This window comes from Budorcas taxicolor, chromosome 3 (genome assembly GCF_023091745.1).
Source record: "Budorcas taxicolor isolate Tak-1 chromosome 3, Takin1.1, whole genome shotgun sequence".
NCBI classification, from domain to species: Eukaryota; Metazoa; Chordata; class Mammalia; order Artiodactyla; family Bovidae; genus Budorcas; species Budorcas taxicolor.
Genome location: NC_068912.1, coordinates 94,606,061 through 94,633,982, shown reverse-complemented (window position 1 = coordinate 94,633,982; position 27,922 = coordinate 94,606,061). Strand labels below are relative to the sequence as shown.

Genomic DNA, 27,922 nt, shown 5'->3' with positions numbered 1-27,922 from the left:
ATAAAAATGATGTTAGTTGTGGGTTATTCATAGATACTCTTTATGAAGTTGAGGAAGTTCCCTTTTATTCATGGTTTATTACATGTTTTATCATGAAAAGGTGCTGAATTCAATTAAACACCTTTTCTGTTTATACTAAGATAATTTTTGAAATGTGTCTGTCCTTCTATTAATTTGGCATATTATGTTGATTGGTTTTTGTATGATGAACTACCCTTGCAGTCCTGGGATAAAACCCACCTGAATGGTACATAATGCTTTTTATATGTTGCTGATACAGTTTTGTAGTATTTTGTTGAAGATTTTTGCATCTATATTCTACTATTTGGAGAAGGAAATGGCAACCCACTCCAGTACTCTTGCCTGGAAAATTCCATGGATGGAGGAGCCTGGTAGGCTACAGTCCATGGGGTCGCAAAGAGTCGGACACGACTGAGTGACTTCACTTTCTTTCTTTCTATAGCTCCTTTTGGAGAAGGAAATGGCAACCCACTCCAGTGTTCTTTCCTGGAGAATCCCATGAACAGAGGGGCCTGGTGGACTATGGTCTATGGGGGTTGCAAAGAGTCGGACACAACTAAGCAACTAACACAAATACACACATTCTACTACTGGTGTGTAGTTTTCTTGTACAATCATTGTCTAGTTTTAATATCAGAGTAATACTGGCTTCATAGAATGACTTAGAAGTGTCCCTCTTCTGTATTTTGGAAGAGTTTATGAAGCGTTAGTTTTAATCCTTTAAATGTTTGGTAGAATTCACCAGTAAAGTCATATTGATCTATACTCTTCTTTTGGTAAGTTCTTGATTACTAATCCAATCTCTCATTATAGGTCTATTCAGATTTTCTGTGTTGAGGCAGTTTTAATTGTTTTGTGTATTTCTACAAATTTGTCCATTTCATCTTGGCTATCTACTTGTTGGCATACAATAGTTCACAATTCTATTTTAATTTTTTAATTTTGGTTAATACCACACTAATGTCCACTCTTTCATTTCTTTTTCTTGGTCAATTTAGCTGAAGGTTTGTCAATTTTGTTCACCTTTTCAAATAACCAAATTCTGATTTTGTTTATTTTCTATTGTTTTTCTATTCCCTATTTATTGCCACTCAAATGTTTATTATGTCCTTCCTTCTGTTTACCTGGGTTTAGATTGCTCTTCTTTGCCTTGCTAATTAAGATGTAAGTATAGGTTCACTTGAGATCTTACTTTTTTAACGGAGGGGTTCGATCTTCCTGACCCAGGGATCGAACCTGGGTCTCCTGCATTACAGGCAGATGCTTTACTGTCTGAGCCACCAGGGAAGCCATGGAGGGGTTTATAGCTATAAATTTCCCTCTAAGCACTGGTTTTGATGCATCTCATAGTTTTTTCTATGTTGTTTTCATTTTCACTAGTGTCTAAGTATTTTTTAATTTCCCTTGTAATTTTTTTTGATCCATTGATTATTTAAGAGTAGGCTGTTAAATTTCCACAGATTCGTGAAATTTCCTAAATTTCCTTGTTACTGATTACTGATTCCATTCCATTATACCTAGAGAACATATTCTGTATAGTCTCATTCTTTCAAATATATTGGAAATAAATTTATTTTATGACCTAATATATATGACCTGCCTCTTGAGAAACCTATATGCAGGTCAGGAAGCAATAGTTGGAAGTGGACATGGAACAACAGACTGGTTCCAAATAGGAAAAGGAGTACGTCAAGGCTGTATATTGTCACCCTGCTTATTTAACTTACATGCAGAGTACATCATGAGAAATGCTGGACTGGAAGAAACACAAGCTGGAATCAAGATTGCTGGGAGAAATATCAAAAACCTCAGATATACAGATGACACCACCCTTATGGCAGAAAGTGAAGAGGAACTAAAAAGCCTCTTGATGAAAGTGAAAGAGGAGAGTGAAAAAGTTGGCTTAAAGCCCAAGATGCAGAAAACGAAGATCATGGCATTCGGTCCCATCACTTCATGGGAAATAGATGGGGAAACAGTGGAAACAGTGTCAAACTTTATTTTTGGGGGCTCCAAAATCACTGCAGATGGTGACTTCAGCCATGAAATTAAAAGACACTTACTCCTTAGAAGGAAAGTTATGACCAACCTAGATAGCATATTCAAAAGCAGAGACATTACTTTGCCAACTAAGGTCCATCTAGTCAAGGCTATGGTTTTTCCTGTGGTCATGTATGGATGTGAGAGTTGGACTGTGAAGAAAGCTGAGCACCGAAGAATTGATGGTTTTGAACTGTGGTGTTGGAGAAGACTCTTGAGAGTCCCTTGGACTGCAAGGAGATCCAACCAGTCCATCCTAAAGGAGATCAGCCCTGGGATTTCTTTGGAAGGAATGATGCTAAAGCTGAAACTCTAGTACTTTGACCACCTCAAGTGAAGAGTTGACTCATTGGAAAAGACTCTGATGCTGGGAGGGATTGGGGGCAGGAGGAAAAGGGGACGACAGAGGATGAGATGGCTGGATGGCATCACCGACTTGATGGACATGAGTTTGAGTGAGTTTTGGGAGTTGGTGATGGACAGGGAGGCCTGGCGTGCCACAATTCATGGGGTCGCAAAGAGTCGGACACGACTGAGCGACTGAACTGAACATGTTTCTTTACCCAGTCTGCCAATGTCTTATCTTTTAATTGAAATGCTTAATCCATTTACATTTAATTATTGATAAGACAGGACTTATATCTGTCTTTGCTATCTACTGCAAGTCCTATGCCTTTTTTCCCCTCTATTCCTCAACTGCTGACTTTTTTGTTAAAATAAGTATTTTCTAGAGTACCATTCAAATTCCCTTGCCATTTCTTTTACTGTATTTTTGAGTTATTTTCCTATTAACTTATAACAATCCATTTTGAATTAATACCAACTTCAGTATTACACAAAAGCTTCACTTCTATATACCTGTTCTCTTTTTTGTGCTATTATTGCCATACAGATACCATTATGCATTATATGCCTATCAACACATTTATAATTTTTGCTTTATACAGCTATCTTTTAAATCCGATAGGAAAAAATTACAAAAACTCTATCTTTTATATTTATATAGGTAAACAAAGACAGTATAAATTATATAGTATAAGTTATCTTTATAAGTGTGCTTTATTTCTTCATGTGGAATTGAGTGCCCTTTCATTTCAGTCTGAAGGACTCCATCCATCTATGTCATAGAGAGAAGATCTGCTAATGACAATTTTAATTTAGCTGAGAATGTCTTAAATTTCTCCATTTAGAAGGATATTTTTGCTGGATAAAAAATACTTGGTTTGCATTCTTTCAGTACTTTGAATGTATCATACCATTGTCTTCTTGCTTCCATTTCTTGAAGCACCTGTTTACCCTATTGAGATTAACTTTTATGAAAAAAGCTGCTCCTCTCTTGCTACTTTCAATATTCTTTTTACCTTTAGCTTTTAAAGGCTTGATTATAACATGTCTTAATGTGAAAGTCATTGTTGTGAATATCACTGTGTTTATTCTTCTGGAAATCTGTTGAGTTGCTTGAATGTGTAGATGTTTGTCTTTTACCAATTTTGAAAGAGTTTGGCTAATATGTCTTCAATAATACTTTCTATGTTTTTCTCATTTCCTCTTGGGACTCCTATAAAACACATGCTAGTATGCTTGATGGTATCTCGTAGATCTCTGAGGCTCTGTTTTATTTTTCTTCATCCCTTTTCTTTATTTCTGTTCCTCAGACTGGAAAATCCCAATTAATCTTTCTTCTAGTTTGTTCATTCTTTCCTCAGCTAGCTCAAATCTTCTGTTAAGCTCTTCTAGTTAATTTTTCAAGTTGTACTTTTCAACTCTAGATTTTCTATTTGGTTCTTTTAATAATTTGTATCTGTTGAGGGGTGTTAGAAGGAAGGTTCAAGAGGGATGGGATGTATGTATACACATAACTGACTCACTCTGTTGTACAGCAGAAACTAACACAGAATTGTACAGCAATGGTACTCCAATTTAAAAAAAAAAAAGTAAAAATAAAGCAACTATTTATCTGGGAAAAAATAATTTGTATCTCTTTACTGATGTTTTCTATTTAGAAAGACATCATTCTTGTGTTCTCCTGTAGTTCTTAGACATAGTTTTCTTTATTTCCTTGAACATAATTAAAATAGGTGATCTAAAGTTTCTGTCCGGTTAACTCCAGAATCTAGACTTTCTTCGAAACAGTATCTATTGACTACTGTTTTCCCATTATCAGTCATACTTTTCTGCATCCCTCATAATTATGTTGGAAAAAATTTTTTAGTAATATAACGTGGCAACTATGTAAATCAAGCCTCTCCTCCCTCCTCCGGGTTTGTTGTTATTGCTGTTTCTTGTTGTTACTATTTACATATTTACATATTTAGTGCCCTTCTGATTTCCCTAGTGGCTCAGACAGTGAAGAAACTGTCCACAATGAGTGAGACCTGGGTTCAATCCCTGGTTTAAGAAGATGCCCTGGTGAAGGGAATGGCTACACACTTCAGTATTCTTGTCTGGAGAATTCCATGGACAGAGGAGCCTGACCACAGGGTTGCAAAGAGTCAGACATGACTGAGCAACTCACACTTACCTTAAACTAATCCTGTGAAATCTGTATTCTTTGACGGCTTGGTTGGCTTAGCGATAATCTCTGGCTGCAGAGAGATTTCCTTAAATGCCTTGCCAAGGGGTTCTCTATGCATATTGGGGGATGCTTTCAACATACAGTCAGGCAGTTTACAACTCTACATTAGCCATCACATCCTGCTTGCACAGAGACTCAAGATCAGCCATGACAAGAGTGTAAGGCCTTAAGTCTTTCTTGAGCATACATACAGCCCTGGACATGACAGAGCTTTATGCACATATGTGACCTTCAAAATTCCCAGGAATGTCCTGGAGCTTTTCAAAACCCCTTAAGATATCTTATTTTGCAGTTTTTCCTTTTAAGCTTTGTTTGCTCCAACTTTTATCCACTGCCTCAGATGGTCACAAAGTTAAATTATTGCCATCTAAATGCATGTCTCTGGAAACACATGTCTCCAGAGAAAAAGATTTTTGCAAATATGTGAGCTCCCAGTCAGGCCAAATCATAAAAGTTCATGAATGGTGGTTCCCAGGGAACTGCTAGACAGGTCAAATAATGAAGATTCTCCAGAAGGATGTTTTTAGAGATCTCTAAATCCATCCAGCCCCTTTCAGTGGCTGCTAGATTGCTGTTTTCACTAAGACTGTGGGACCTCTTTGTTTTCAAGACTACTGTAGAGTTGGGTAGAGGGGAATGGAAACAGGGCAAATTAAAATGTCACAAAGCAAACTGTTCTTACTAAGATTTAGTCACTTGCTTGAATAAACTCCTTGGATTGTTGCAAGCGTTTGCTTATTTCCAGAGTTCTGAAAAAGTTGATTTTGACAATTTTTGGCAAGGTTCTCATTGCTTTTACAGAGGAGGGGCTTTCAGAGGTCCTTATTTCACTATTCCTGCTGAAGTCAATCTGCTTTTTATTTCATTTATCTTCACCTTTTCTCTCTTCTTTGGGCATACTTTGCTGGTCTTACTCAGACTTCCTCAGATTGATCAGCTCATTAATTTTAAACTCTTCTTTTCTAAAATATACATTTGGTGGCGGTTTAGTTGCTAAGTCATGTCTGATTCTTTGGATCCCATGGACTGTACCCTGCTGGGCTCCTCTATGCATGGGATTTCCCAGGCAAGAATACTGGAGTGGGTTGCCATTTCCTCCTCCAGGGGATCTTTCCAACCCAGGGATCAAACCTAGGTCTACTATACAGCAGGCAGTCTCCTGCACTGCAGGCAGATTCTTAACCAACTGAATCATGAGGGAAGTTGACAGAAAACACACTTAAAAGTATATATTTCCCTCTAAGTACAATTATAGCTGCATCCCGCAATTTTTATTCTTTATTATTTTTATAATTCAATACAAAATATTTTCTAATTTCTGATATGCTTTCCTCTTTACCCAGGTATTCCTTAGAAATGTATTTAATTTTCAAATATAAGGCAATATTCTAGTCTGTTACTGATTTCTAGCTAAAATTTAACTGTATATACAGTATGATTAGAAAACATAATCATTAATATGATTTCGATGCTTTGAAATTTGAATTTGTGGCTTAAAATATGATCAAATGAAAAAATTTTGTACCTAGGAGGTGTTGATTAAGGATTCAAGTGGTAATCTTTTCGTCCTAATCTTCAATGTCCTTACTGATTTTATAGTTATTCTATCAAATACTGAGAAAGGGGTGTTAAATCTCCCACTGCAGTTGGCTACTTATTCGTTGGTCTTTACATCTGATTTACTTTGAGGCTATGCTATTAGATGAGTTCAAACTGGAAACAATTATGTCTTCCTAGTTAAGTTTTATCAATATGACACGAGTCTCTTGAGCAACATTTTTTTTCCCAAGACTTACTACGTGTACTAGGTGCTCAGTCATGTCCGACTCTTTGCAACCCCGTGGACTGTGGCTTGCCAGACTTCTCTGTCCACAGAATTTTCCAAGACTGCTGGAGTGGGTTGCCATTCCATTCTCCAGGGGGTCTTCCCAACCCAGGCAAACTCAGGTCTTCTGTATTGCAGGAAGATTCTTTTTACCATCTGAGCTGCCAGGGAACCCCTCCCAAGCCTTAGATATCTAAGTCTTAAAAACTATTTGATTAGGCTTTTAAAATCCAGTCTGTTTATCTTTTAATCGGAAGTTAATCCACTCATATTTAATAAGAATTATTGTTACATATGGATCTACATCTACCTCCATCCTCCTTTGTCCTGCTTGTCCCACTTGTTCTATCCCTCCTACTACAGTTTTCTTCTTTGAATTTATTTGAGAGACTTATTCCAAGTGTTTTCCTTGTACTGGTTTGGAATTTTTATGCCCAAATTGTGTTCTTTCAGCAGTTACCCTTAAAAATATTACATGTATCCTTTTAACTTATCAAAGTCTAATATTAATCTTATAAAAATACCTTTTTCTCCATTTAGCATTACTCCTGATACATTGTTAACTCTGTATACTTTTAAGTTTCATAATTACTGTTTTAAGTAATCAATGCTCATTTATATTATTCATATAAAATGACTTTCACTGCTCGAGTATCATTTTTGTAGCTCTGATCTGTATTCTCCTTCTGCCTGAAACATATTCTTTAGAATTTCCTTTGGTGAGCTGGTGGCATGCACACTCAACTGTGTGTCTCAAGGTCTATTTTACAATCATTCTTACAAGATATTTTTTGCTTGGTGTAGAATTTGTAGTTGGTGGTTATTTTCTTTCAGGCTATTACAAGTATTCTACTGTCATTGAGCTTCCACTACTGCTGCTGAAAAGTCATCCATCAAACTAACATGACTTTAAAGAACTTCTGCCCTTTTATCTGGCAAAGATTTTCTATATTTGGTTTTCTGTAGTCATTATAACTTTCTACATGTTGATTTCTTTTAATATATACTTTTGGAATTTGTTAAGACTTCTTTACCTTCTGATTTGACATTCTAGAAATTTTCTGGTGATCAACCCTTCAAATATTTGGTCTGTATTACTTTTCTCTCTTCTCCTTCTAGTTCTCTGCTGCTGCTGCTGCTGCTGCTAAGTCGCTTCAGTCGTGTCCGACTCTATGCGACCCCACAGACGGCAGCCACCAGGCTCCCCCATCCCCGGGATTCTCCAGGCAAGAACACTGGAGTGGGTTGCCATTTCCTCCTCCAATGCATGAAAGTGAAAAGTGAAAGCGAAGTCACCCAGTCGTGTCCGACTCGTAGCAACCCCATGGACTGTAGCCCACCAGGCTCCTCTGTCCATGGGATTTTCTAGACAGGAGTACTGGAGTGGCTTGCCATCTAGTTCTCTAGGTATATATATATCAGACATTTTCACTCTATTCTTTAGGCTACTTTTCCTTTTTTCTGTATCTTTCATTTTTTTCTCTCTTCATACTGTATTTGGGATTTCTCTTGGTCTATCTTTCAATTCACAAATTCTAACATTGTCTATATGTATTCCTTTCTTAAATCTATCCATTGGTTTAAATTTCAATTATCATGTCTCAGTTCACAATGCTCTTTCTTAATTTTTATATTTCAAATCTCATAGGTCACATTTTATAGCTTCCTATGACTTACAACTGTATTCAAACTTGTCCCTTATTTCTGTAACAACGATAACTGTACTTAACCATGCCAATCTCTAAGATTTCTAAGGCATTAAGTCTTTTTCTGTTTCCTGTTCTCATTCACATTGTCTTATTTTGTTGCATTTCTGCTCATGTTTGACTGAATGCTGGTCACTCTACTTGAGAGTAGATAAAACAAAGGCATTTTCTTTTTGAGAGGGTTTGTTTTTGCTTCTCCTGGGCATCAGAGAACACTACCAGTTCTGGACTATATTAAACTATATTCAAGGCTTAAGGTTCACTAGACAACACAGGCATTTTTCAAAGTAGTCTGTAACTCCTCAGGATGGCTAATCCATTTCCTCAACCTAAGGGTGATGCCTTCTGAAGTCGCAGTTTATCATGAAGAGTCTCCTATTAAATATCCCACTTTGTGAACATCCTGGGCTTTGATCAATCTTCTTCTTGCCCTGAAATACTGATAAACTAAAGTTCAAATTTATTGAAATTAGCAAAGGCCGCCAAGGTAAAAGCAGCTTCCATTCTCATTTACTTAATAAAGTAAAAATTCAGCTATTTCCTCAACTTTTTACTTAAATGATTCAAGATACGGAACAATATGACCTGTGAGGAAACTGGATTTTACTGACCTATTAAAAAATAAACAAACTTAATCCATGCTATGTAAGAGTCTTTCACAAATTATCCAAAGACTTTTTATTTCATATTAACTGTGAAAAAGTGAAAGTGAAGTCACTCAGTCATGTCCGACTCTTTTGTGACCCCATGGACGTAGCCTACCAGGCTCCTCCATCCATGGGATTTTCCAGGCAAGAATACTGGAGTGGGTTGCCATTTCCTTCTCCAGGAGATCTTCCTAACCCAGGGATTGAACCCAGGTCTCCCACATTACAGGCAGATGCTTTACCGTCTGAGCCACCAGAGAAGTCATATTAACTGCAGAAGTATAATAATTATCATATTTATTATAGAATATGCAATGCTTAATGCTCTACCACGTCTACCATTTATGGCATAAATTCTTGGCCTGATATTCTTAATAATTTCTCCTATTAGGCAGTAGCATTCTTCTTATTAATTCTGAGTTTTTTAAGTAGAAATAACCTGTAATAAATGTGCAAATATCTTTGGATTTCCTGAAGTACTTCTTAGATTAAAAATGTATAGAATTTCTTAAGAAGAAATGAAATAAGTTCTTTAGCTAGACTTTATATCAAATTTCATCATCTCTGAGGTGGTTGTAATTTTTTCAACACATCCTTTGCCTATTCTTTTTTTCCAGTGAGATGTGTTTATTCATGAGTATTCAATTTGTCTACTGCTTAAGTTTTCTTAACATGATGTAAAACTTGGGAGTTGAAAACTTTGAAATCAAAGCAAACACGCAGTCACCCTAAAGAGTATTCCTGATTTTCTGTTTATAAAAAAGATAAATTTGGGCCTCATTTGCACTGTTTGATTAACTTCTTTTGTCTCTATTCTTTTGTTATTTTGAAATTAAATGTTTATATAGATAAACACTGGTATCAAATATATGTACTGTGAGCATATCCTTAAGTATGCGATTAAAAAGAGCTATAAACTATTTCACTGAATACAAAGTAGACAGTCAAATTTCAGATTAAAGAAGAAAAACCACTATGTTGTATCCTATTATAAACACTGTCATCAAAGTAATTATGTCAATTTTAATGGAATTTTGGCATTGTTTTAGTGGAAAAGCTGTTAACTTGGGGGTTCAAGAACAGACAAATATTTATTTCCTTGAAAATAATGGCATATGCTTTCAACTTACAGGAACTTACCCAAAAGTTTTCTCAGGGTCAAATTAATTCTTAAGGGATGAGACAATTTAAGAAAACTTAACCACTGTCATGTTTTGAGAATTTTTTTTGTCATTTGTGTTTTGATTTTATGGCATTTTTTTATATTAAAAAAAATCTGTATTAATTCATTCAAGACATCTCAAATAGGTATCTGCCAAATTCTTGATACTAGAGATAACCAACAAAAAACGGACCAAAAACCGCCATCAGACCTTACATTATACTGGTCAAACTCGATTATTTCTTTCTTTCTTAGTATTTCAATCTTATATTTATCTAGATTTTGGTATGAAGTGACTTCTTTTTACTATTGTATGCTTTGCCTTACAACCTTGCTATATCAAAGCTCCATTAATGCCCTGACAAACTTTTGAGAAGATAATTTTGAGTATCAAAAGCTCTTTTTAAATAAGTTTTAAAAAGATTCATGCAAATACACTCAGAAATTTCACTCCTTAGAACTTAGCAAAAGGAAATGATTAAGGATGTACACAAAGACTAAAATATTCACTACAGCATCACAGTACCAGAAAACTAAAAATAATTCAACTGTCCAATAATATGTGAATGGTTAAACAGATACACAATTACTTAATCATGTTTTGTAAATTATAAGACTGTATACAAATGTGATACACCTTGTTTTTAAAATATGAAAAGATATGAATAAGCTGATCCCATATATGTTACAAATATAGATGGCTACATTCCAAAATATCAATCATGGTTATCTCTAGATTATGATATTGAGAGCAATTTTACCTCTTTTCCCTTCTCTGTTTTCCATACTTTTTATTTACAAAATTAAAAAAGATGTTTAAATGGTTTCAGTTTAATCTTTAATACAAAGACTAAGTATTACAGAATAAGAGCCAAAGTGTATTTACAATTTGCTCTTTTCTCCAAATAAATATTGTTGATAATCCTACAGAATTAGAGTACTGCTGGAAAAGAAATACCACAGAAAAATGCCCAACATTGCCAGTTGTAAGATGGCACCAGATAATCAAAATAAAAATATATTTTGGGTTAGTTACCTGTCCAGGGCTTCTTTGAAGTACTTCCTCTGGACATCAAACTGAAAGACTGTACGTTCACAATCAGTTGAAGCATTATCACTGCCCCCATGTTTCTTCAGGAAGGCATCAAATCCATTTTCATCTGGATATTTCAAGCTACCCATGAATACCACTAAGTGAAAAGAATACAGAGTCACAGAACACAAAGATACAGACAATGCTTTTATTAACAAGTATGAAACTTCAAAAAAACTGGTAGAAAATATGCCAACAGTGATTACATCTGGATAATACTTATTTTCTTCATAGAACTTCTGTTTTTTTAAGTTTCTATTATGCTCATATATTACTTTTAAATTAAAAAACTAAATATTTTTAATGAAATATATAATTTATTTGAAAAGGTTAAAATGTAAACTGACATATATGCAAATTAATTTCTACTATAGAAACTCATAAGGTAAGAAATTCACCCTTGAGTAGCTTAGAAAACTAGCATACCAAGAAGTAGTAATTCAAGAGTTCATAACTGGATAGCATTCACAAAGGTTTTACTTGGGTACATTAATAATTACACTGAAGATTTACTGTTTTGCTTTGATATTATTCGTGCCTTTTTATTTTTTGTATTTCTAATTCTTTGACATCTTAAGGCCTTGCCAGTCCCGGAAGGAAATGCCCCTCCCAAGATGACAGTCTAAACTCCAAAAGATTAGCAATTTCCTCCTCACTGGTTGGCCTTACTGTACCTGAATAATAAGACTTACATTTTAAAATAGCTTCCTAAGCAGTTTCACTCTAATCCTCAAAACAAGTACACTCAAGATTAAAATTAAGTCTTTCCCCTATGATATTCACTAAGATTTTTTCCTTAGTTTTTCTCTTATTAAACATTATCACAATCCTATCAAACCAGTTATTATCTGTGAAATCAATTCTTACAAATTTGGAGGAAAAAACACACCCGGGAATGATATTTTACAAAGATCTTACTGTGCTCCAAAAAGTGTGCCAGCCCGGGCAGGTCATCTGGATCAGCAAAACTCCCAACTCCAACACAAAGAGCCGCTGCAGACTGGAGTAAGTAGAACACATAAAAATAGTGAGTCAATCCTACAGGAATAATGATGTCATCTCGTTTTAAGGATTCACTTGGAGATGGACCTTATCCAATAGAAAGTAACAGAATTCTTTCCCTGAGAATCTGGAGGAGCAGCAAAGTGAAACTCACCAGAACTGTGTCAGTTTCACCCTGCTGCTCCTCCTCTTGCCATCCTGCAAAATGCTGAACAGGTGCAGACCTAAGGGAAAAAGGAGAAACAGACAGGAAAAAAGCCAAGGGGGACTGGCCAGCCCACCTAAGTATCATTTTGTGTCAGCATTTCAAAGTTCTGAACCAAGTTTGTTTCCTGATTAACCAGATTTCAGAAATCTGCAGAAGTAATATTACCTGAGGAGATTTTCTCTAAAGATTGCTAAACAATTAAAGACTGTGTTCGTTAATTTAAGTTACTAGATGGAAACTTCTCAATATGTCACTCAGAAAATATTGTTTTTATTAAAACAGGGCATAAAATAACAACTCAGGAACACATCTAACAAAGATAATAAATTAATGGTTATTAAAAAATTTTAAGCCATTAAAGAACTACAGAACTAAACTTTAAAGAGGCTTTTTAGTTCTTCACTTCTTCTTTAAGGTATAAAAAATACATTACTTATTGGTTGACATTTTCCAAGTACTTTGGGAAAATCAATTTGCAACAAAATAGATGGTCAGGAGGTATGCCAAATTCTGCATTTAAAATCATCAGGGCAACCATTATATCAAAGTAAGTTAAAAGACACAAAAAAGGAGAGAAAAATAGTCAATTTGAATCCTAAAGGATAGAAAGCTGAAATTTAACTTTCCCGAATTTTACAAACGTCAGTTTTAAAGGGCTAACACATTTGATGACACAGACTATTCTGATAAATGGTTATCCTCTTAGAAGGCTTTAAAAAAAAAAATAGTGTACACGTGGTATAAAGTCTAACCATGTGTTGGCGGGGGGGCGGGGGTGTACATTTTTGGAAGAACCAAACAGCCTCACTTGATACTCATAAATCCCTTATTTAAGATGTAGACACATAAACTTAGTTAAAACATGAGGGAATATCCACTCATTCAAAGCACAGTCTAATGGGTTCTGTGATGTGTTTAATAGATGCCTAACCTGCTTTCAGCTCCAACTACCCCATTAAGCTTTCTTGTCTTGAACAGCAGGGTTGAAGATATTTTTGTATAAGTTGACTTAAACCACAGTTTATCAGTCAGCTTTGACCACAGCAAAAACAGGCTCTGCAATTGCTAGAAAAGAAATTCATACTTGAGAATTATCTATCCAAAAAATTCATACTTGAGACATTCATACTTGAGATTTAAGAAAGCCTTGAACAAATCATAATTCAGCATATATCATACTTAAATTCCAATCTTGTTAATTTATCAAAACTTTAAGATCAAGAACAACTTTCCTCTGGGAGGAAGAAAGTGGAGGGGGTTAAAAATGATGATTAAAAGAGTAGCCAACTTCCTAATTAGGTAAATGTTTTCCAAAAACCTCAAAAAATTTTCTTCTACTATCCTTACAAATTCACATATTCATCTTAAACACAGTTCACATTTTTCAAATAAAAAAATCATAAAACCACTGCAAAATCCTATACTACTCTTAAGCCACCTCTTATCTAGACTACCTACTTTATTTACCTTTTGTAGGCATTTATTCATTCAGTGAATATAAATAATTTTCCATGACTACAATCATGGGATCTTTCCTTTCACTAGTGTACCCACAGCATAAAACAATTTGATCTCATCTTCAAACTGCACTAACCTCCTCCATTCCTTTCTAAAATCCAGAAAATCAGCCATCAGTATCTTATGAGGGAATATATCATACCAAGATCTCAGAAAAGACAGGCAGCATCTAAGCCATTTTTTAAATGATACTAGAATCTGACCCTGCTGCTTCTAGACAAGGTAACATTTAGAGTTTGATGTATGTAATAAGCAAAATAAAAGTGAAGTGAAGTGAAGTCGCTCAGTCGTGTCCGACTCTTTGTGACCCCATGGACTGCAGCCTACCAGGCTTCTCTGTCCATGGGATTTTCCAGGCAAGAGTACTGGAGTGGGTTGCCATTTCCTTCTCCAGGGGATCTTCCCGATCCAGGGATCGAACCCAGGTCTCCCGCATTGCAAGAGGACACTTTACCCTCTGAGCCACTAGGGAAGCTCAAGCAAAATAAAAAGGGGTACCCAAAATACTGGATGCACATCTTCTTTTGTCAAACAGGTTCATAATTGCTATATAAATCTAAAATATTTTATTATATCTTGACAATAAAATTGGCTGTCAAAAAAATTTTTAACTTAATCCTAGAGTTTTGCTTATCAGTTGATAGAGGGTATGAAGAAGTCCAAATACAGGAAGAGCTATTAATAGAGATACAGGAAGAAGTTTATAAACCAGAAATATTCAGTTATGAAGTTATAACACAGTAAGTCTGGAGCTAAAATGGACTTCAAAATTTATGTAACCTAATTCTCTTGTTTTAGAAATGAAGGGGAAAAATGAGAAAATGAAAAAGTCTAAGATCATTTGTAAAGATAATGACAATCTCAGAATTCAGGTTTCCTAACTATCACTGTTCTTCCCACTTGACTTATTTCTTCCCTTCTATTATTTCTCTATTTGGAATTATAAGATCTATTTTAAATTAAAAGTGAGTTGATTAACTCCTGACTTATTTATAAAGACTTTAGTATAGACTATAGAGACTATAAAGACAACAGCCTTCCTGGTGTTTTGGGTTTTACCCCCAAAGCCTTCCAAGCTAAAATCACTTGGCCTATCTTGCTCTACCAAAACAGGCATCAATTATAATCTGAATAGCAAGAGGGAATAGCTTCTTTAAACATGACTCAACCCCTCCAACACCTAAGTGAAACAACTGGCACAATCTTCTTTAAAAAAATTTTTTTTCCAGGAAGAGTACCTATCAATTTATCTAAGACATACCTACTACTAACATTTCAAACTGTCACATTTTGAGGGCTGATTTTATAGTGTTATACATGTGATCTTTTAGATTTTAGTGTTAATAATCTGAACTTTAATTCATTTTTTTGAGAACAGTACCATGTTGAAAATATTACCAATATGTAAGATACTAGTTTTAACAATTTGCTAGCCAATTCCACTATAATGGCTCCAGAATATTATACTCCAATATAGGTATTTTCTACTTCAAAATGGAAGCATTCTTCAAAAAATATCCAGAGAGAAACATTATTTCTATCAACCAGTACTTATCTATTCACCTACTGTTATTAATATGTTTCACTAAATAAGCTCAACTCCCCATTTCTATTTTAATTCTTCCAGTTTACTTATTAATTATTTGGACCACTGATGCTTCCCCATAAAAATACAAACCACATTCAGTTACTTACATAGAAATTACCCATGAGGATTCTCAGAAACACAGGCCTATGTAAGAATTCTACACTACACTTGTTCTCTTACGCTTTTTCCAGTCTCTCCAAGGATAATACATTCTGTTATTCCTCTATCCCAGGCTAAGAACTTTGCAGATTCACAGCTCCAGGCATTTGTTTTTAAAACATGTCGTCAAATACTCCCAGTGATTATCTCTGAGAGTTATGGTTATGGGTAACTTTTATATTTTTGTTTTTATTTTCCATTAGCTTCTATAATGAGCATTTGTCACTTTTATAATAGAGCAAAAAGAAGCTTTTTTTCCTTAAATTTTTTGGCCACACCATCTGGCATGAAGGATCTTAATTCCCTGACCAGGGATCAAACCCAGGCTCCCAGCAGTTGAAACAGAGTCTTAACCACTGCTAACCACTGAACCACCAAGGAAGTTCCTAGAGGAAAATATTTTTTTAAATGTAATCTTTACATAGAATAAATATTCCTTTACTGAAGATCAACAGATATATACTTCCTATTTGCCAGTAAGAGACAAAACATAAGTTTGAAACTTATCACAAAGAATTCTCAAATTAGAAAAAGATGTAACAGACATGACTCACACCTGTTTTTCAGTGGTTTTCTTTCTAGCTTCTGCCCTCTCTTCTAATTCTTCCAACTCATTATCCTCAGTGTCAAGATCATCATCATGTTCATCATCATCATCATCAAACTCATCTTCATCATCAAAACCTTCTTCATCATCTTCTATTTCTGCTCCAGAATCTTCATCATCATCATCGTCGTCGTCGTCATCATCATCATCTTCTTCTTCTTCCTCCTCTTCATCCTCTTCATCATCTGTTGCATCACCCATTTTACCTTCCATATTACTTAGGTCTGAAATCAAAAGTGCCTGCAAGCCATTTCGTAATTTGATGTACCTAAAAAATAAAAATTGAAAAAAAAATCACAAAACATTCAAGTCAGCGATTGATTATAGTATGACACTGAAAGATGAACTCCCCAGGTTGGTAGGTGCCCAATATGCTACTGGAGAACACTGGAGAAATAACTCCAGAAAGAAAGACGAGACAGAGCCAAAGTAAAAACAATGCCCAGTTGTGGATGTGACTGGTGATGGAAGTCAAGTTCGATGCTGTAAAGAGCAATACTGCATAGGAACCTGGAATGTTAGGTCCGTGAATCAAGGTAAATTGGAAGTGGTCAAACAGGACATGGCAAGGATGAACATCAACATTTTAGGAATCAGCGAACTAAAATGGACTGGAATGGGTGAATTTAACTCAGATGACCATTATATCTACTACTGTGGGCAAGAATCTCTTAGGAGAAATGGAGTAGCCCTCATGTCAACAAAGAGTCCAAAATGCAGTATTTGGGTGCAATCTCAAAAATGACAGAATGATCTCTGTTCGTTTCCAAGGCAAACCATTCAATATCACAGAAATCCAAATCTATGCCCCAAGCAGTAATGCTGAAGAAGCTGAAGTTGAATGGTTCTATGAAGACGTACAAGATCTTCTAGAATTAACACCCCAAAACAATGTCCTTTTCATTATAGGGGACAGGAATGCAAAAGTAGGAAGGCAAGAGATACCTGGAATAACAGGTAAATTTGACCTTGGAGCACAAAATGAAGCAGGGCAAAGGCTAACAGCGTTTTGCCAAGAGAACACCTTCTTCCAACAACACAAGAGAAGACTCTACACATGGACATCACCATATGGTCAATACCGAAATCAGACTGATTGTACTCTGCAGCCAAAGATGGAGAGGCTCTATATAATCAGCAAAAACAAGACTGAGGGCTGACTGCGGCTCAGATCACGAACTCCTTACTCCCAGATTCAGACTTAAATTGAAGAAAGTAGGGAAAACCACTAGACCATTTAGGTATGACCTAAATCAAATCCGTTATGATTATACAGTGAAAGTGACAAATAGATTCAAGGGATTAGATCTGATAGAGGGCCTGAAGAACTATGGATGGAGGTTCTTGACACTGTACAGGAGGCAGTGATGAACACCATCCCCAAGAAACAGAAATGAAAAAAGGCAAAATGGTTGTCTGAGGAGGCCTTACAAATAGCTGAGAAAAGAAGAGAAGCTAAAGACAAAGAAGGAAAAAAAAATCTGAATGCAGAGTTTCAAGGAATAACAAGAAGAGATAAAGCCTTCCTCAGTGATCAATACAAAGAAACAGAGGAAAACAACAGAATGGGAAAGATTAGAGATCTATCTCTTCAAGATCAGAAATACCAAGAGAATATTCATGCAAAGATGGGCAAAATAAAAACAGAAAGGTATGGACCTAACAAAAGCAGAAGAGATTAAGAGGAGGTGGCAAGAATACACAGAAGAACTGTACAAAAAAGATCTTCATGACCCAGATAACCACAATGGTGTGATCACTCACCTAGAGCCAGACAACCTGGAGTGCAAAGTCCAGTGGGACTTAGGAAGCATCACTACAAACAAAGCTAGTAGAGCTGGTGGAATTCCAGTTCTATTTCAAATTCTGAAAGATGATGCTGTTAAAGAGCTGAACTCAATATGCCAGCAAATGTGGAAAACTCAGCAGTGGCCACAGGACTAGAAAGGGTCAGTTTTCATTCCAATCCCAAAGAAAAGCAATGCCAAGGAATGTTCAAACTATCACACAATTGCATGCATCTCACATGCTAGCAAGGTAATGCTCAAAATCCTTCAAGCTAGGATTCAACAGTATGTGAACCAAGAACTTCCAGATGTACAAGCTGGATTTAGAAGGGGCAGAGGAACCAATGATCAAACTGCCTACATCCACTGGATCATAGAAAAAGCAAGGAAGGAAATTCCAGGAAAACATCTGCTTCACTGTCTACACTAAAGCCTTTGACTGTGTGGATCAAGCCTTTGACTGTGTGGATCACAACAAACTGGAAAATGGAATACCAGATCACTTTGCCTGTCTCTTGAGAAATCTGGATGCAAGACAAAAAGCAATAGTTAGAACCTTACACAGGAAAACAGACTAGTTGAAAACTGGGAAAGGAGTACAAGGCTGTATATTATCACTTTGTTTACTTAACTTATATGCAGAGTATACCATGCAAAATGCTCGGTTGGATGACTCACAAGCTGGAATTAAGATTGCTGGGAGAAATAACCTCAGATATTCAGATGACACCACTTTCACGGCAGAAAGCAAAGAGGAACTACGGAGCCTCTTGATGAGGGTGAAAGAGAAGAGTGAAAGAGCTGGCTTAAAGCTCAACATTCAAAAAACGAAGGTCATGGCATCAGGTCCCATCACTTCACAGAAAACAGATGTGGGAAAAGCGGAAACATGACAGATTTTATTTTCTTGTACTCCAAAATCACTGTGGATGGTGACTGCAACTACGAAATTAAGACACTTACTCCTTGGAAGAAAAGCAAAGACAAACTTAGTGTATTAAAAGGCAGAGACATTACTTTGCTGAAAAAGGTCTGCATAGTCAAAACGATGATTTTTCCAGCAGCCATAAACGGATACAAGAGGTGGACCACAAGTCTGAGTGCCAAAAAATTGATGCTTTCAAACTGTGGTGTTGGAGAAGACTCTTAAGAGTCCCTTGGACTGTAAGATCCAATCAGTCCATAGGACAGAAATGGTATGGACCTAACAGAAGCAGAAGATATTAAGAAGAGATGGCAAAAATACACAGAAGAAATGTACAAAAAAGATCTTCACGATACAGATAATCATAATGGTGTGATCACTCATCTAGGGCCAGACATCCTGGAATGTGAAGTCAAGTGGGCCTTAGAAGAAAGCATCACTACGAACAAAGCTAGTGGAGGTGATGGAATTCCAGTTGAGCTATTTCAAATCCTGAAAGATGATGCTGTGAAAGTGCTGCACTCAATATGCCAGCACATTTGGAAAACCCAGCAGTGGCCACAGGACTGGAAAAGGTCAGTTTTCATTCCAATCCCAAAGAAAGGCAATGCAAAAGAATGTTCAAACTACTGCACAATTGCACTCATCTTACATGCTAGTAAAGTAATGCTCAAAATTCTCCAAGCCAGGCTTCAGCAATACGTGAACCATGAACTCCCTGACGTTCAAGCTGGTTTTAGAAAAGGCAGAGGAACCAGACATCAAATTGCAAACATCCGCTGGATCATGGAAAAAGCAAGAGAGCTCCAGAAAAACATCTATTTCTGCTGTATTGAATATGCCAAAGCCTTTGACTGTGTGGATCACAATAAACTGCGGAAAATTCTGAAAGAGATGGGAATACCAGACCACCTGACCTGCCTCTTGAGAAATCTGTATCAGGTCAGGAAGCAACAGTTAGAACTGGACATGGAACAACAGACTGGTTCCAAATAGGAAAAGGAGTACGTCAAGGCTGTATACTGTCACCCTGCTTATTTAACTTATATGCAGAGTACATCATGAGAAACGCTGGACTGGAAGAAACACAAGCTGGAATCAAGACTGCCCGGAGAAATATCAATAACCTCAGATATGCAGATGACACCACCCTTATGGCAGAAAGTGAAGAGGAACTAAAAGGCCTCTTGATGAAAGCAAAAGAGGAGAGTGAAAAAGTTGGCTTAAAGCTCAATATTCAGAAAACGAAGATCATGGCATCTGGTCCCATCACTTCATGGGAAATAGATGGGGAAACAGTGGGAACAGTGTCAGACTTTATTTTTTCAGTTCAGTTCAGTTCAGTTCAATCACTCAGTCGTATCCGACTCTTTGCGACCCCATGAATCGCAGCACGCTAGGCCTCCCTGTCCATCACCATCTCCCGGAGTTCACTCAGGGAGAACGTCCATCGAGTCCGTGATGCTATCCAGCCATCTCATCCTGGGTCGTCCCCTTCTCCTCCTGCCCCCAATCCCTCCCAGCATCAGAGTCTTTTCCAATGAGTCAATTCTTCACATGAGGTGTCCAAAGTACCGGAGCTTCAGCTTTAGCATCATTCCTTCCAAAGAAATCCCAGGGTTGATCTCCTTCAGAATGGACTGCTTGGATCTCCTTGCAGTCCAAGGGACTCTCAAGAGTCTTCTCCAACACCACAGTTCAAAACCATCAATTCTTCGGTGCTCAGCCTTCTTCACAGTCCAACTCTCACATCCATACATGACCACAGGAAAAACCATAGCCTTGACTAGACGGACCTTAGTCGGTAAAGTAATGTCTCTGCTTTTGAATATCTCGGTTGGTCATAACTTTTCTTCCAAGGAGTAAGCGTCTTTTAATTTCATGGCTGCAGTCACCATCTGCAGTGATTTTGGAGCCCAGAAATAATAAATTCTGACAGTGTTTCTACTGTTTCCCCATCTATTCCCCATGAAGTGATGGGACCAGATGCCATGATCTTTGTTTTCTGGATGTTGAGCTTTAAGCCAACTTTTTCACTCTCCTCTTTCACTTTCATCAAGAGGCTTTTTAGTTCCTCTTCACTTTCTGCAATAAGGGTGGTGTCATCTGCATATCTGAGGTTATTGATATTTCTCCCAGCAATCTTGATTCCAGCTTGTGTTTCTTCCAGTCCAGCGTTTCTCATGATGTACTCTGCATATAAGTTAAATAAGCAGGGTGACAATAGACAGCCTTGACATACTCCTTTTCCTATTTGGAACCAGTCTGTTGTTCCATGTCTAGTTCTAAGTGTTGCTTCCTGGCCTGCATACAGATTTCTCAAGACGCAGATCAGGTGGTCTGGTATTCCCATCTCTTTCAGAATTTTCCACAGTTTATTGTGATCCACACAGTCAAAGGCTTTGGCATAGTCAATAAAGCAGAAATAGTTGTTTTTCTGGAACTCTCTTGCTTTTTCAATGATCCAGCGGATGTTGGCAATTTGATCTCTGGTTCCTCTGCCTTGGATTTCCCTGGTGGCTCAGATGGTAAAAGCATCTGTCTACAATGTGGGAGACCTGGGTTCGATCCCTGGGTTGGGAAGTTCCCTGGAAAAGCAAATGGCAACCCACTCCAGTACTCTTGCCTAGAAAATCCCATGGACGGAGTAGCCTGGTGTCCATGGGGTCGCAAATAGTCAGACACGACTGAGCAACTTTGTTTTTGGGGGCTCCAAAATCACTGCAGATGGTGACTGCAGCCATGAAATTAAAAGACGCTTACTCCTTGGAAGAAAAGTTATGACCAACCGAGATAGCATATTCAAAAGCAGAGACATTACTTTACCGACTAAGGTCTGTCTAGTCAAGGCTATGGTTTTTCCAGTAGTCATGTATGGATGTGAGAGTTGGACTGTGAAGAAGGCTGAGCACCGAAGAATTGATGGTTTTGAACTGTGGTGTTGGAGAAGACTCTTGAGAGTCCCTTGGACTGCAAGGAGATCCAAGCAGTCCATTCTGAAGGAGATCAACCCTGGGATTTCTTTGGAAGGAATGATGCTAAAGCTGAAACTCCAGTACTTTGGCCTCCTCGTGCAACGAGTTGACTCATTGGAAAAGACTTTGAAGCTTGGAGGGATTGGGGGCAGGAGAAGAAGGGGATGACAGAGGATGAGATGGCTGGATGGCATCACTGACTCAATGGACGCAAGTCTGAGTAAACTCCGGGAGTTGGTGATGGACAGGGAGGCCTGGCGTGCTGCGATTCATGGGGTCACAAAGAGTCGGAGACGTCTGAGCGACTGAACTGAACTAAACTGAAAGGCAATCAACCCTGAATATTCATTGGAAGGACTCATACTGAAGTTGAAACTCAATACTTTGGCCACCTGATACAAAGAGCTGACTCACTGGAAAAGATCCTGATGCTGGAAAAGATCCAGGCTAAGAGAAGGGGGCGACAGTGAATGAGATGGTTAGATGGCATCATCAACACAATGGACATGAATCAGAGCAAACTCAGGGAGATAGTGAAGGACAGGGAAAACTGGCGAGCTACAGTTCATGGGGTCAAAAAGAGTCGGACAGGACTTAGCAACTGAACAACAATCCCTATCCTCTTTTATCCTGTTTTAACTTTTTTTCATATCATTTATCATCCCTTTTTTCTGGTTTTGGTTTTGTTTTGTTTTTTAATTTTCTGTCTGCACCTTTAGAAAGTTCGTTCTGAGGACAGGCTTCTCTTTTTCTTCATAGCTATATTTCCAGCACCTAAGACATTGCCTAGCACTTAGGAAACATTTAAGAAACATCTGCTGAGTAAGCAGAGGAAAGCCAATGTCCAAAGGTGGCCTGATATATAATAGGTATTTAATGTGCTAAGTGAAACAAAATATCAGGTAGTTCTATAAAATAAATAAAACTATGTGTACACACATACACAAAAATGCACACAAATACACATTAAATGTACATAAGTGAAGTGAGTGAAAGTCGCTCAATCATGTCCAACTCTTTGCAACCCCATGGACTATACAGACCATGGAATTCTCCAGGCCAGAATACTGGAGTGGGTAGCCTTTCCCTTCTCCAGGGGATCTTCCCAACCCAGGGATTGAACCCAGGTCTCCTGCACTGCAGGGAGATCTTCACCAGCTGAGCCATAAGTGAAGCCCAAGAATACTAGAGTGGGTAGCCTTTCCTTTCTCCAGGGGATCTTCCCGACCCAGGAATCAAACCAGGGTTTCCAGCATTGCAGGTGGATTCTTTACCAAATGAGCTATGAAAGTGAAAGTGAAGTTGCTCAGTCGTGTTCGACTTTTTGCAATCCCATGGACTGTAGGCTTCTCTGTCCATGGGATTTTCCAGGCAAGAGTACTGGAGTAGGTTGCCATTACCTTCTCCAGGGGATCTTCCCAATTCCGGGATCAAACCCGGGTCTCCCACATTGTAGGCAGATGCTTTTACCATCTGAGCCACCAGGGAAGTCAGGAAGCCCTAAATGTACATAAAGGTGTAGCAAAAGAACTGGAAGGACACAAACCAAATGTAATAGTAATATATATATATTACTATATATATATATATAATATATATATATATATGGAGAGAGAATAAAATTAGAACAAGATACAAGAACTTTCATGCTTTACACTATAATTTCTACATATTTTTCAATCTTTTGTAATAATAATACACTTATTGTTAGTATAATAAAAAATAATTTAATGAAAATCCAAAACCCACTCCTTAACAAATTAAGTACACACACAAACACATACAACCCTTAGCTTGAACTAACTTCTAAGGGTTAAACTCAAGAGAGAATTAACTTCTATAAATCAAATATCAAATCTATTTAAAGACAGTCATGGACAAAATGCTCTTCATCATCACTTCTATTCAACAGTGTATTAGAAGTCCTAGCAAATGAAAACAAATCCACAATATAAATAAACAAGAAAGAACTACAAGGCCAAAATATTGAAAGCTAAAACAATTCACTGCAAAAATATATGATTAGCTACAGAATGCAACAGAATTTTTTCAAAAATGAGTAAAAAAAGTGTTCAGCAAAGCATCCAAAATCAAGAACCATTAAAAAAAAATCACAAATTTCCTGTAGACCAAAGCTAACCAATTAAAATGAGATTTAAGTAAAAGAATCTATTCACAAAAGCAAAAGAAACTATAAATATATATCCAATAACCACTCACATTTTATATATTAACTTATAAGTCTTAATCCATTTAATCTTCATAATAACCCTAATGAGTTATTATTCCCAATTTACGGATGAGGAAACTAAAGCACACAAGAAAAGGATTTTTATTTGCCTAAGTTTAGCAGGGATTGAGCCCAAGTAGCATGGCACCAGAAGCCAATCTGTTCCTCATCCAACAACAGTAAAACTAGAAAACTTTACATGAGAAGATAACAAACTTGACTAGTCATAGCATGCAGTTGGAATGGGAACACCAAGTATTACAAAGATATAAATTTCCCCCCAAATTAACCTATAAATTCAAGGCAATTCCAATTTTAAAATCCCAGTAAGTGTGTATTTGTGTGTGTGTGTGTGTGTGTGTAACTAGCTGTCGAGACTGTGCTATGCTCTGTTGCGTCTGACTCTTTGCAGTCCCATGGACTGTAGCCCCCCACAGGCTCTTCTGTCCATGGAATTTTCCAGAGAAGAATACAGAAACAGGTTGCCACTCCCTACTCCAGGGCATCTCCCCAACCCAGGGATTGAACTCGCATCTCTTGTACCTCCTGCATTGCATAGGGATTCTTACCACTGCACTACCTGGGTAACTTGGCATACTGATTCTAAAATTCATATGGACAAGAAAAAATATGTCAAGAACTTTTTCAAAAGGGAAAACATGATGGGAACTGCCTTACTAATTATGAAATATAATCTTTTAAAGCAATTAAAATTAAACAGTATACTAGAACAAGAATACCGACAGATCAATTTAAGAAAACAGGTTCTAGAAACAGAGCACTATTTATAATATCATTGTAACACTGTTTATTATGATTCAATAAATGATTTTGAAACAACAGGTAATTCTTTAGGGAGATAAAATAGCCATTTCTACCTTACACCTAACACATATAAATTCAATAGCTTACAGAGCAAAAGAAAAAAATCTTAAAAGTAATTATGAGAAAATATTGTTATAATATTGGGATGAAGAAAATTTATGCTAAATAAGATACAAAATTATTATATTGGGGGAGATTTCACTATATTCTAACTTAAAATTCTTCTAAAATAAAACATCATAAATTAAATCTAACAGAAAACTGTATACTGAGAGAAGAGAATAACAACATACAAAAGAAGTGTCAGTCCCTCAGTCGTGTCAGACACCCTTTGTGACCCCATGCACTGTAGCCCACCAGGCTCCTCTGTACATGTGATTTCCCAGGCAAGAATACTGGAGTGAGTTGCCATTCCCTTCTCCAGGGGATCTTTCAAACCCAGGGATCGAACCCAAGTCTCCTGCATTGCAGGCAGATTCTTTACCATCTGAGCCAGCAGGGAAGCCTGTAACAAGATACAAGAGTTCCTTCAAATCAATTAGAGCATAAAACAAAAACAAATAAAAATAAGTTTAAAAATATATACAAACAGGGTATTCTCACATGCTTGCTTATGAATCTCAGTGGGTATAGTATTTTTGTAGTAGATGACAAACCTATATTCTTAACAATGAGAACTCTGCATACCTTTTATCCCAGTGATTACATTTCTAGATGTCTCACAGAAATAGTCACACACATGCACAAAGATATGTAACAATGTTCACTGCAGCAACATTTGTGATAGAGAAAAGTTGGAAATCATCCAAATTTCCACAGAGAGAAAAACATGCAAATAAATTATCTCCTGGCTGTACCATAGTATACTATGTAACTTTCAAGACCTCATTTTCATATACAGAGATAAAATAATTAGCCACACAGGTTCTAGTCTTAAATTGCTATTTCTAGACCTAGATAGTGCTAAATCATTACAGGTCAAAAAAGGGTACCTGGGAAGATAACCATGTAATTATATAACTTGTCATTACCTCCCAACTAAACCATGTAGTCTCTATTTATGTGTGTATGTTTAACTGTGTATAAATTTTTGGAGGGGTAAGGCTCTTCTAAGACGTCTAAGAAAACCTTTCTCCCTTTAGCTTATTCAACCTGTCTACCTCAATTTGGTTTCACCCTCTCATGGTTCCTGTACTGACTATAAAGACTGAAGTAGGGACTTCCCCAGCAGTTCAGTGGTTAAGACTTGGTGCTTTCACTGTCAGGCTCACGCTACATTTCTGGCTGGGGAACTAAGATTCCCCCCAAATCGTACGGTATGACCAAAAAAAGAAAAAAAGAAATTAAAAGACTGAAGTAGGTTTCTTCAAACCAAGCCCAAGAATCAAGAAGGTGGTATTATTTTCCTTATAATAAAGTATCCACTCAATTCATTTTTATTTGTTCCTTAATAAAATGAACCAAACTCTTCTGAAACTACTTTCACTAAAATTACCACAGTTAAGAGTTCATTTATTTAAATCCAAAAATACATAAGAAATACTTGATACCACAGAGTCAGGGAAGGGTACTATCTGTCTAGACCTGGAATTAACAATTGAAGGCTAGAGTCTTAATCATTAATTACTCTATACTTGAAACTTTATACATCTTTGCAGTTTAAAGCTGCAGACTTGGTTTAAGAAGTCCATAAAAGTATTAATTGTTATGCCCACCCAAACCATTAAAAATTAAATCTGTGTAGCTTTGCCTGTAGTCCAGGGCAGTTACAACTCTAAAGTTGATACAGCCTTTCTGAGTCAGCTAAAACCTTCTTACCCAAGCTGAATTAGTTTAAAGCTAACCATATAACTGTTTAAAAAGAAAAAGAAACAAAAACTTATTGCACACAATATAGTTCTTACAAACAACCAAGCTCAAAAAAATCCACATAGCAAGCCAACCCATTTATGACCTACCAGAAGGCCTTTTTGTTCCCCAATGGCAGTCCATCCCTATTTCTCAAGTTTCCTCATCTATGGATCAGTTGTTAGGTTATTAGGTGTAACTAACCATTTTAATAATGGTCCCCTAGTGGCCTGGTAAATATTCCCAACAAGAGTTGGAGACTATTTCTCCCCACTCCTTGAATCTGGGCTAACTCTGTAAACTTTGCCTTTAATTTGTAGTGAAGTCCTAGAGTCTAGGCCTCAAGAGGTCCTGCAGCTTCTGTCTTCACTCTTTTGGGACTTAACTGCCATGTCAAGAAGTTTAAACTAGACTATGCATGAGGATAGATTAGGTGCAGAGAGAAGGCCCACCTTCTAGCTGTTCCCACCAAGGCCCTAGACATGTGATTAAAGCCATTTTATATCCTCTAGCTCCAATCAACCTGCAAAATGAATACAGCCACACAGGTGAGCCCAGAAAACAGGAAAAAAAAAAATTGCCCAGCCGTCCAAAAGAACCACAAGAACATAATAAATCATTGTTGCTGTCAGCCACTTAGATTTTGAGGTGGATTATTACAAGGCAATGCTAATATGCTTGCTGGCTTCCTTGCTCAGTCATATCTGACTCTACGACCCTATGGACTGTAGCCCACCAGGTTCCTCTGCCCATGGGATTTTCGAGGCAAGATTACTAGAGTAGATTATCATTTCCTCCTTCAGGATATCTTCCTGACCCAGGGATCAAACCCACGTTTCCTGCACCTTCTGCATTGCAGGCAGATTTTTTACCACTGACCAATCGAGGAAGCCCGCTAAGACACTGGGAGGTCTCAAATAATTGAGCAAGTCCACATCTAGATATATATACCCAAATGAGTTTAAAGCAGGGACTAGAACAGAATTTGTAAACTCATGTTCAAAGCAGCATTATTAACAATAACTAAAAAGAGGAAACACCTCAAATGTCTATCAATAGATGAATAAACAAACAAGTTGTGATATATACAAACAAAGGAATATTATTCAGTCTTAAAAAAGAAGGCAATTCTAATATATACCACAACATGGATGAATTTTGAAGATACGCTAAATGAAATA

General features: G+C 37.0%; 1 protein-coding gene across 1 annotated transcript in view; it reads right to left on the bottom strand.

Moving 5' to 3' along the window:
* Positions 1–27,922, bottom strand: part of NRDC (nardilysin convertase) — a 112,011-nt gene that overhangs the window by 58,723 nt on the left and 25,366 nt on the right. Inside the window, exons 2-4 of the mRNA XM_052636556.1 lie at positions 16,101–16,419; positions 11,988–12,069; positions 11,013–11,166 (exon numbers count right to left, since the gene is read on the bottom strand). Coding sequence (XP_052492516.1) covers positions 11,013–11,166; positions 11,988–12,069; positions 16,101–16,419 — 555 coding nt within the window. The remainder of the gene's footprint in view (positions 1–11,012; positions 11,167–11,987; positions 12,070–16,100; positions 16,420–27,922) is intronic.